Source organism: Centruroides sculpturatus, unplaced genomic scaffold (genome assembly GCF_000671375.1).
Source record: "Centruroides sculpturatus isolate CEXI.00-Female unplaced genomic scaffold, Cexi_2.0 scaffold582, whole genome shotgun sequence".
NCBI lineage: Eukaryota > Metazoa > Arthropoda > Arachnida > Scorpiones > Buthidae > Centruroides > Centruroides sculpturatus.
The window spans coordinates 466,283-477,980 of record NW_019384742.1 but is presented as its reverse complement, the minus strand read 5'-3'; the positions used below and the strand labels follow the sequence as shown (position 1 = coordinate 477,980).

Genomic DNA, 11,698 nt, shown 5'->3' with positions numbered 1-11,698 from the left:
TCTAAAATAATTGTTTTATATTCCGAAAGTGTCTTCTTTTCTTCGATTAATTTGTTATCACTACTAAATGCGCACAGAGACACTTGGCAATTTTATCAACTTTTATTTGGAAATTTCTTATCTGTCTAGACACGTTTCGGGCCCAAGCCCCTCTTTCTTCGGCTACATAATAAAACAGAAATATAAGTTCCTTGTATTACGCAATATTTCATATTATGACAATTATAACATATCATTACCTCCTGGAAAATCATAATAATCGAAAATACATTATATTTTTTTAAAACCACTGTTAAATACAATTCATTATTAAAACTCTCTTATAGTTTGGAATACATTTATAATTAAAATTATTTCTACATTTAAATCTCTATCCTTACACCGAACAATTCTTAAAACTCAATCATGCAACAAAACGTAAATATAAATTTTCCTTACTTCAAAAATTAATTCACCATTCATCTTGTAAGTTGTAGTATATGCATATATCCTATTACAATAGCATATTCAAGTGTTAAAAATTTACATTATAAGAATACCTTTACAATTAAGATTACATTAAAATTTTTCATCTTTACGTTGGACATCACTTACTTGTTAGAGCATCAATATGACAAATCTCATTTGCATAAGGACGAGACCGTTCAACTATATTTGCACATTAGGCATCCTTAACGCTAGAGGAACCTCTATATCAGCAAGTGTCCTTGGTTTAGAAGGCTGCCATGCTGGTCGCATTCTTTTTATTTTCTGACGAAGTACTGTACATTTTTTGAAGGCGAACACAGCGCTGTGTGTGGAGGGACAATTCGTACACGAACAAATAATTTGATGGGAGCCTTTAAGTATTTTTCGCTTGCATTTTTATTACTTTTTTGAACTTTGAAATACTCGCTGCTCTTGGAGAGTAGTTATGGTCTACAAATTTTCTAAGAATATGTTGTCCATTAAAAAATCTGGTTATTGCTGGATTATAATTAAGATATTTTCTACTTTCACAGCATCTATAATAATTCTCTCTTAAACTTTTATCCTTCATCATTAAGAAGCCATGTACATTTAACTTATTGACCCTTTCTGCAATAGAATTACTTCACAGATCTTTCTTCCATTAGGTTCTTAAGAAATGAATTTCAACATTCAGCACCAATAAATAGCTTAATTAGAAGAATCCATTCAAAACTTTTTAATTTATCTTTAGCCACGTGATGTTCCAAACAAAAACTATGTTCAAATAATGACATCTAAAAGGTACAAATGCATTTACATATGATTCAAAGTTGTGTATTAAAATAGAATAAATACGGTATCCATCTTTTCAAAAGGATCTTTTAGTGGCATTTTGCAAAAATAGTGACAAACGAAAAAAGTGGCAATTCCAAACCTCACAACCATTGTAAATTATTGATACAAGCATTGCTGAAATATAGGTTCTACACACCATTTATTTGTTAAGAGCTGTGTTGTGATCAGACCTCCTCTACATCATTTCCAAAGAAAACTGACTAATATCTAAGGTTGCCAAGTACTGCACATTTCAGTGAATCTCACAAAATGACAAAACATGTTATTTAGGACTTTAAATTGTTTTATGAAAAAATCTAGCTAAGCCACATAATTCAAATTTTGTATTTCTTGAAATAAATTTTATCATCATGCACATTCATGTGCATGATGATAAAATATCATGTGCACATTCAAATCGCTTATGTTGTTTTTTCCCATTATATCATGTATTATACTCTAAAATGATAATTTTTCCCCCTGTTCCAGGTTTAATATCAAATACCCTGAGATTTCCAAGTCCATTTAACACCCACTGAGCAATATTTGTTTCAAGCTTTATCTGTACTAAACTAAATCTTGTTAATATTCAGAAAAAATAAACAATTATATCTTATGAAACGATTTAATTTTTTTTTAATGGTAAGATTGAATAAATAATTATTTCTGTTGTTACTAGAATAACTTTTTTTGTTTGTATTAAATGTGTGTTATTAAATAGTACTCTAGAAACATGTTTTGTTTATATTGTTATGCCAAACACCCCTCTTCTAAACATTAAAAAGTTCTTTTCTTACCATCCATATCAATTTAGAGTATTTATAGAATCATGATATAAATTTTAAAAAATAAAATGATCCCACACGAATTCTTTCAGAAACTTCTTGTTGCTTTTGTCATCTGTTTTGATAGCTACATCACACATGCATGAGAATAGCCACACATGCATGAGAATAGCATAAATAATAATAGTGTAGACTACTGGTTTGCTACATCCAAATATTCTACGAAATATGGCCTGTTCCAAATATAGCATAAATTTCAACATGCAAACTAGAAGTGATCTTAAAAGTGTGAAATTTTATCTATTCTATAGGAAAAGTTATTATAATTAGCTTTTTCAATCCATTAAATAGAAGATACCTTAATACTAAATATAAGAATTCATCAATATAAATTAATTGAATTGTATTGTTTTGTAGTAATGAATCAAAAGATCTTTCAATAGATTTTATTTTTATTTATCAATACATTTCTGTTTGCAGTCTTGCCTACAAACAGAAAAAAATCTAATCTCTCTGCATTAATTTTTGTCTCGCCATCTTTTTCTTCGACAGCTTCTTTTTGGGTGCCTCTTCCTCTGCCGTCGGCTTGGCCACCACCTGTTCTTTTTCGGTCAGAATTACTTCTATGTGGCAGGGGCTGCTCATGTACGCTACAAATATCAATTTTGTTAAATTTTCTTGCCAGTAAAAAGGAATTCGAAAAGAAAAAATTCTTACGGTTGATACGTCCATGAGCTCTGTAGGTTCTCCTCCTCATCTTGGGTGCTCTGTTGACCTGGATGTGTTCAATGACCAGTCTGTCCACATCCAGACCCTTGTAGTCGGCATTGCTTTCGGCATTACGCAACAACTGTAGCAAAAACTCCGCACTCTTTTTGGGCCACCTTCCTTGAGTGCATCCCCATTGCTTGGCCTACAAACATTTTTTTAAAGAAAATTCAAATCAAGTGCCAAAATATTATTAATATATATTGAATTTATAAAATAACTGAAAAAAAACAAATTTCTGAAATTTAACAGTGTTAGTTCTGTTAAAGTTAAATTTAACAGATAATCTGACTCGATATACGCGGGAGGACCCAAAAATAATGGGAAAAAATTCATAAAAAATCATTTATTTATTTTAACAACTTTGTATTTTAATCTGCTTCAAAATACTCATTAGCCTCAATACACTTGCCAAACATTTTTTTCATTGTTCCAAACACCTAGAAAATTCCTGTTCTGAAATGCCTCTTAGTGCCTGAATCATCTTGTTTACACTAGGGTTTCTCAAACAGAATCCACGGATCCTGGTTGTTTTATTTGGGTCTCTAATTAATAAAAAATGATGAAATGCCATTTTAAAATGTGTTTTTATTCAACTAATATATTTATAAATAATATGTAGCCCAAAAAGTAGCCAATGCGCCAAATGATATTTTTTATCCCAAACCGAAAAAAGGGTAGCCAAATCTTGCAACGCTAGAAGGAATCCTAAATGAAGCTGGAGTTGGGACTCGAAGGATTATAGACCCGAATTCAAGGAAAGGAAAGACAAAAGATAAAGTGACGAAAGTTGGAAAATTAAGGGTCAATATTTGTATAACAGAAGGTCTATTTAACCTTTCTCACTACTTTTTATCTTTTGGCCTTTCTCTCCTTCCCCTGAATTTGGATCTGTAATCCTTTGAGTCACAACTCCAACTGTATTTAGTATTCCTTCCTTATTCACACATTTCCAAATATTTTAAAATATTTCCTTTCCACTCAAAAATAAAATATGTATAAATGTTTATGGCTTTGTGAAACTTCTTTTTTGAGTTTATGCTGTTGAAATGAATAAATAAAAATAAAATTTAAAAATTTGTTGGTTTTGCTTACACCTTTATTGGGCCACATGTGGTCTGCAGGCCATGGGTTGGACACTCCTGTTCTAGATCATAAATCAGTAAAGAATAAGGATTCTCAAATGTGCCACCCACCCTTGGTTCCATAAACTTATACCCAACAGCCCCAACATGTTTTCCCTTATGTGAAGAAGGTTTGGAAATATTCTTAGTAAAGCTTTTCTACATTGTACTCCACACCTGGAAACCATCAAATGCAATATTTCTTCTTACCCATTTTGACAGAGTATAGGGAAAGGTTGTCAGTGACCTGCATTCTCACCTATGGTCACTGTTCATTCAAGACCCCCCTCCAATCCCCTTGCTTCTTTTTGGCTTTGTAAAGTATTAGCTTGTAAACAGAAAGGGAACAAAAGAAGCACTGACCTCACTAATTAGATTCAAGGGTGGTCTGGTCATAAACCACTTGAGTTGGTGACCACCCACATCAAGAATCAGCAAACGCGAAAGTAAGCTTCACCTTCATCCGAGTCAAGTGGACCTGGGTGAAAGCTGTTCACAAGGAAGAGCTGTAATTGGTCAGAAGTTCCCATCCAAAAAGTCCTTAAATTGGAGAACAAGCAAGATATAAGTGGAGAAAGGGGTCAGGGACTGGTTGCATGGAAGTCTCAGATGCTTGGAAAGACCACTGAGATTAGACAGAGAGAGAGAGAGTATACTCCTGCAGAATACTGTATCTCAGAGACAGGTAAGTGCTGAGAACAGATGAACCATGCAGACAGAGCCAATCCACTGACTGACCAAGATCCCCCACAGACTTAATGGAACATGAGGCACCACACTTTGTATATATATCCTGTGTTTACTGTGTTTTCCAACTTGTATAGTCTATACACATTTTGTAAACAAAGTGTACATACTATCTTGATTGTGGAGGTGTGATTCCACTGAACCCACATCAGAACAATTTCAAGTTGTGTTTAATCCGACAAATCAACTCGAGGAGATGGAGTTTAGAGAGGAGACTTCACTGGCTCCCTACATTAACTCACTGTCCCAAGAGACAGTAGCACCCACTTTGGAAACCGCTGCAAATTTGATACTAGTTAAATGATACTTCTCAAAATAAAAACAAATTTATGGAAGACACTAATCATTTTACACCTGTCAATCCAACTGTGAACTTTAATTCTTTTATGATGCACACACACTGTAATCCAACATATACTGTATGAGACCCCCAACAGTGTCAGAATTAAGGAGACTGCTGGATTACAGTGCAAGGTGAATTCAATGATTAATCAGTTATAAAGAAAACATTTATTTGCATGATAGTACATTTCTATATTTTCTTTTGATTAATACAAATGAAGAAAATATGAAAGGACAATCCTTTTAAAATACTTTTCAATTGTCAATGCATTCTGATGACAAAATGGCATCAGAGCACACTGCTGTCATCAGTAACCAATGTTGCCAAGTTAGTGAATTACTGTAATTTTTGAAGGGCTGATTTTTATATATTATCTTAACACAATGCCGAATAAATATGTTTTTCAACACTCTTAACACGACGAGACTAACAATCTTTAATACTGTTCCCAAACTCTGGCTTGGACACAATATTCTCTTCTTTTGGTTCTGGGAAATTAATGGAAAGAAACTTAACTTATAAGAAATTAAGAAATAATATGAAATATCTTATACTTTTATAAATACTGTAGCAAGAATCGGTGTCCAATGTAATATAAATAGAACATCGGAGCATATTCCAGCAGCTTTCTTTTCGAAGACTTTAGCATTCCAAAGACTATTGGTGTCTGAAGAATGACTCTGCTTCGATTAACCCTTTCACACGCAGTGGTTTAAATTTGTACTGGTTATTAATAGTGTTGCCCTCTTTTGACATATTGAGGAAATCTTTAGTTATCTCATTTTTAAGTTTAAAAAAACAAAAAGATTTTACAATAATTAAATCTAATATGCATACAATACACCCAAAATTCATTTCAGACTCTAAAATGATCAGTCTTCAGTTGGTGTTTCAATAAAGATCATAAGATAAAAATATATAAAAGTTATATTAAAAGGCCAAAATAACCATGAAGGCATCACAATTAAGAAACTGATGTTATCTCACAAGTGCCGTACAATAAATTCTATGCCATGTTTCTTATAACCAAGCCAAGCTGTAGAATTCTACACACATTAATTACAATCAGTTACAGACCACTTTACATATCAAACAACAGACACATCAGTTGTAAGTATTGCGTCCATTACTTATTGTTTGATACATGTTGGCAAGTAATCTCTTGCCTTAAACAGAACATATTGTAGAAATCAATAGTTCTTTCAACAGGACAATGCTCCCATTCACACAGCAAACCTTACATACAAATGGTTTTTATCTAATAGGGTACTTATTATTGATTGTCAAGATCTAGCTCCTGAATCTCTTAATCCAATGGAAAATCTTTGAGGAATTTTGGATAGAGCTGCATATGCAAGTGGGCAGTAATATAATAGTGTGGAGGAACTAAAACACTATTTGCCACAGGAAGAAATAAGCACATCTGTCCTCCAAAAACTCATACAAATCAAGTGCATTTACAGTTATTTTAGCCAAAGGAAGCTTCATCGAATATTAGGTTATTGTTAAATGTAATTTATATTTTTGGGACAGTAAAATTAATTGTTGTTCATTTTTTTTCTGTCTTAATAAATGGTTACCATTTTTTTTTATATGTACATTCTTGAAAGTTCAAGCAAGCCAAAAATAAACTATTTTTGTAAACTCTGTAATGTGAATAATTTTATAAAGAAATCTGTTTTAAGGTGCCTATAAATATAATGGCATTAGCCTTTATATTTTTGGGCTAGATCATAAATCAGNTAGGATCGCGCTGGTCGCGTGGAGTTTTACGGTTTCTTTCACGTGTCTAATTGCACTTAATTATATAGGGGCCAGTTTCCTATAGAAAGTCCTTCCGGGAGGCACTTCGGCAGATCGCCCATGTGTTGGTTGACTTATACCATTACACTAGAATAAACCAATTTATTCTATATATATATTACTGCACAGGAAGATTGATTTAAGTTATTTTCAAGATAATATTCGACCTTCCAAACTAGTTCTTCCTTTTTGAAAACGGCAATTTAAATAAAGAAATAAAAAGATTATTATTATTATTATTATTATCGCTATTATTATCAGTAGTAGTATTTGTTATTCTGCCTACTCGAAATGATCATTTTTGAAATTTATCAGGTGTTAAAAGAGAAAAACTGAAATAGCCACAAGTCACAACACATTCACACAATGCACACAAAGATTATCTAAACATATCTAGGAACGATTGCGTTCCCAGATTTAATAAATAAGGATTTAATAAGAAATTCCGGTCGGACGTGCTGTATTATTGCCACATCATTTATAACAAGCAATAAATTTTAATAAAATATTTCATTTTTCTTTATCTTTTTTACGTTTTCTTTGTGCTGGTTTCTTCGGTTAGATTTTAATGCCTATTAAATTTTAACTTTTTTTTTTTAAATTAATGGAATAAGGCAATGTAACACATGGGCGATCTGCCAAGGGAGTGTCTCCCGGGGAAAACTGGCCCTTATTTAAACTTAGACAGCCAAGAAAACCCGGAAAACTTTAAGTGGCCAACCCATTGTAAGGCGCGAACCCGCGACCAACCACCAGTATTCAGTAGCATTATGCATTCGCCACTGGTGGATACTGTTCTTAAAAGATGTCATCATAAAATACAATTAAAAATATATTAAATTAATTTGATGAAAGTAAAATACTTTCGCTAAAATTTACAACATTAATTTCTATTTTAGAGAAAGTAATGTATTCTAAATTATTTAAGAAAATATAATTGAAATACTGTTTAATTGCTTAACTTGTCTTTTTTTGTAAATTTCTTTTCGTAAGCGTAACTTCAAGTTATATTATAAAATGAAATAAAATAGAAAATGTAGTGTTGTGTCTGTATAACTTAAACGTCTCAGAATAAACAAAGTAGATCTGATTATTTGTATGGTATGTATCGAACTGAATAATACTAAGCATACAGAGTGATTTAGAAGTATTGTTATTTGTATAAACAGAAACACGATGATTCAACACTGAAAAATAAATTTAAAATATAAAAAGAAGTTTCATTGTTTGAACCTCCCTCAGTAAAAGGCAAATACTGTTTACAGGAATACGGAAATACATACAATTTGTTAAATCAGTACTTTTTAAAATATATCTTTTATTATTTTACACGCAAAAATTTCAGCACAAATCGCTACATTTGTATTGTTTTCTACACACAACTTTACAGCTATTAATAAGAAAATGTCACGTGTATTTTATGTATTTTAATAGATGTTTTACTGTTAATTAGGGGAGGAAATCTATTGTTGTAAGACTTTTCCTATTGTAATCGAAAATAATAAATAAAATGCGTAGTTGGGAATTAAAAAAACATCATATTTTTAATTAAAAATTAAATATTTATATGTAACGTGAGTATCGCGATCGCTAAAATGTTGAAACTGTGATATAATAAACTAACTTACATCGTTATAAATTAACCTTAAACTGAATATAAATAAATTTCTCAAAATACGGAAGAAACTACATTTAAAAAAAAAAATTATAACTTTAAATAAAGTTGAAGTGTATTTTTATATCGGGATAAAGATATATTTTAAATTTGAACCTTTCACCATTCAGTTTGGGAACACAATTCAATGAGTCAGAACAAGTAAAAAAAGTCAGACGAGCAAATTTAAACTGGTCTGTAACGTGGAACGAACTTTTTCCATAACATTTACTCTTTTTTTTATGAAGTACAATTACGGCAAACCGGAAATACTTTTCGAAAAGCAGACAAAGATCATTAGGCCCATCTTAATGCTTTCTAACCTTTTATTTCCGCCAAAAAGTATTACATTATTGCATACCATAAATAAACATAAAATTGTTATTCTATAAAATCAAATTTTGAAGTTATAGATATATTATTGAATAATTTCTTATAAAATTATATTTTAAAAACCGACGAATTGTACCTGAAGGTATATTTATTCGAAGTTACTTTTAGGTCATTGGCTTATATGTATAAAGTACCTAAAAGTAACTTCTAAATTTTTTTCATATAACCTGTACTTCGTCTAGTTTAATTTCATTTAATTAAATCTAAACTGATTAAAAACTAATTTTACCTGTGCCTTACGTCCCACTCCTCCATTGAATCTTCTGAAGGGCACAATTTCTTTCATAGCCATGACATTCTTTAAAAATCGTTGCGCACGTCTCAGGGGCATTCTTTTGACAGACTGAGCAGTCTCTCTTGTATTCTGTAATATATTTTTCATTATGATGCTCTGTCACATTTCAAAATTTAATATGTTTAAAACCATTTAATCACTTACCTTAAAATGAACTCTAAGATTTGAACCTCGAGCTTTACAAGCTGAAAATATTCAATGAAATTTACTTATCACAAAACTGATTAAAGAAAAACTACTTAAATTTATTTGCATTTTTTGTTTTTTAAAGGATTTCTGATAAAGAGCCACAAATTCCTATCGGCACATAATCAAATCCGTCGTATTTATATTTGAACATAGTTAATTTAATTGAACATTTGAGTTTATATAACAAACAAGCCTTAAAAACAATGTTTTTTTAGATAAATGTTTACTCTATTATGTTCAGTGTCTTTTTATATCAAAATAACACACTGAAAAGTAATATACTTTAATATATTGCAACAATTGGAAAATAAGTAATGACAAACGCTACTAAATTCACATGTGCAACAATATATTTTAATAACGATTAATACAGGACCAAAATGTTACTTGCCAAATGGGAGTAATCATAATTCTTATTGTTTTAAGTGCAATAATGACTGGAAGTAATCATGCCAACCTCTGAACAAACAATTTGTTTTACTGTCTGGGAACAATCATAGAACAACAGAACTGCACAGGAATTGTCATTACTACTAAGACCTGGAGCCTTCACATCAAGCTGCTGGCAATATCACTGAAATTTAAGAAAACATCCAGTGTTCCAGATGAAAACAAGCATCACTTATTGTTCAGGGACCAGCATAATTACTTCCAATCTTTATAGCACATGAAACAATAAGAACAGTGATTACCCTTTTTGGGGCAAGTGACTTTTTGGCTGTACTATATAAGCTGTTGTGGCCATCGGCCATAGTTTTATATATATTTTTGTTAATTTTAGTTAGGCTTAGTATCTCCTCTGTTCTTTTGTCTTAACTGTTCTAGAACTTTCTCCCTTAATCCCTATTCCCTCAGCTGACATCACCGATTCTGTGAAACAATGTCAAGAAGACAAAAGGAGCAATAACCCCCTGGAGAAAAGGCGAGGTGAAAGAAAGGAGAAGCGGCTGCGATTTCGTCGAGAGAGGACAAAAACGAGTGTGGTCCTGACCGAGGGGTCGATCAAGGAGTAAGAAACCTTGCGATAGAAGGCCGAAGGAGGATCATACCCTGATCGCTTAGTGAGAGATCAGAGGTATCGGAACCTTGTAAGACGGCTGAATTATAGAGGAACGTAGGACAGTTGCAAAAAAATAGAGTTTCCCCATGTTCAAGTAACGGCAAACGGGAAGACCACAAGACAACCCCAGAAAACGTAGGCATTCGTAAGAGGAAAGAAAATAAGGCCTGCAGTCATTAAGAATTTCAAGACGGTGAATCATCTGAGACCACGTGGCAGAAAACTCCTGGGTATTTTCTCCTTTATTCTACTACTATCCCTATCTATATTTTATTTCTCCTTCCTTAGTTTGTAAGTAGGTTAAGTTTAGCTATAAGTCGTGTGTCGGTTGCCACAACAGAGGCTTGTTTGTGTAGACGATTATTGTATGTATACGAACCCAATAGTCTGTAAGTTGGAATCATTTTAAAGAACCTGTGTNACTCTCACCTATGGTCACTGTTCATTCAAGACCCCCTCCAATCCCCTTGCTTCTTTTTGGCTTTGTAAAGTATTAGCTTGTAAACAGAAAGGGAACAAAAGAAGCACTGACCTCACTAATTAGATTCAAGGGTGGTCTGGTCATAAACCACTTGAGTTGGTGACCACCCACATCGAAGAATCAGCAAATGCGAAAGTAAGCTTCACCTTCATCCGAGTCAAGTGGACCTGGGTGAAAGCTGTTCACAAGGAAGAGCTGTAATTGGTCAGAAGTTCCCATCCAAAAAGTCCTTAAATTGGAGAACAAGCAAGATATAAGTGGAGAAAGGGGTCAGGGACTGGTTGCATGGAAGTCTCAGATGCTTGGAAAGACCACTGAGATTAGACAGAGAGAGAGAGAGTATACTCCTGCAGAATACTGTATCTCAGAGACAGGTAAGTGCTGAGAACAGATGAACCATGCAGACAGAGCCAATCCACTGACTGACCAAGATCCCCCACAGACTTAATGGAACATGAGGCACCACACTTTGTATATATATCCTGTGTTTACTGTGTTTTCCAACTTGTATAGTCTATACACATTTTGTAAACAAAGTGTAAATAATAGTGTAGACTACTGGTTTGCTACATCCAAATATTCTACGAAATATGGCCTGTTCCAAATATAGCATAAATTTCAACATGCAAACTAGAAGTGATCTTAAAAGTGTGAAATTTTATCTATTCTATAGGAAAAGTTATTATAATTAGCTTTTTCAATCCATTAAATAGAAGATACCTTAATACTAAATATAAGAATTCATCAATATAAATTAATTGAATTGTATTGT

General features: G+C 32.5%; 1 protein-coding gene across 1 annotated transcript; it reads right to left on the bottom strand.

Moving 5' to 3' along the window:
* Positions 1-2,500: 2,500 nt before the first annotated feature.
* On the bottom strand, positions 2,501-10,588 carry LOC111628405 (60S ribosomal protein L17-like). Its single transcript, XM_023372181.1, has 5 exons — positions 10,435-10,588; positions 9,341-9,381; positions 9,131-9,265; positions 2,787-2,982; positions 2,501-2,719 (listed from the first exon to the last, which is right to left on the bottom strand). The coding sequence occupies exons 1-5, from the start codon at positions 10,586-10,588 to the stop codon at positions 2,574-2,576; spliced, it is 672 nt and encodes a 223-aa protein (XP_023227949.1). The 3' UTR covers positions 2,501-2,573.
* Between the last annotated feature and the right edge of the window lie 1,110 nt (positions 10,589-11,698).

Coding starts and splice junctions, on each gene's coding strand:
- LOC111628405 (XM_023372181.1), bottom strand. CDS start 10,588: ATGCCTACGTTTTCTGGGGTTGTCTTGTGGTCTTCCCGTTTGCCGTTA. Junction 2,983..9,130: donor GAGTGGGACGTAAGGCACAG/GTAAAATTAGTT, acceptor AAATGTTTGTAG/GCCAAGCAATGGGGATGCAC. Junction 2,720..2,786: donor AGCTCATGGACGTATCAACC/GTAAGAATTTTT, acceptor TGATATTTGTAG/CGTACATGAGCAGCCCCTGC.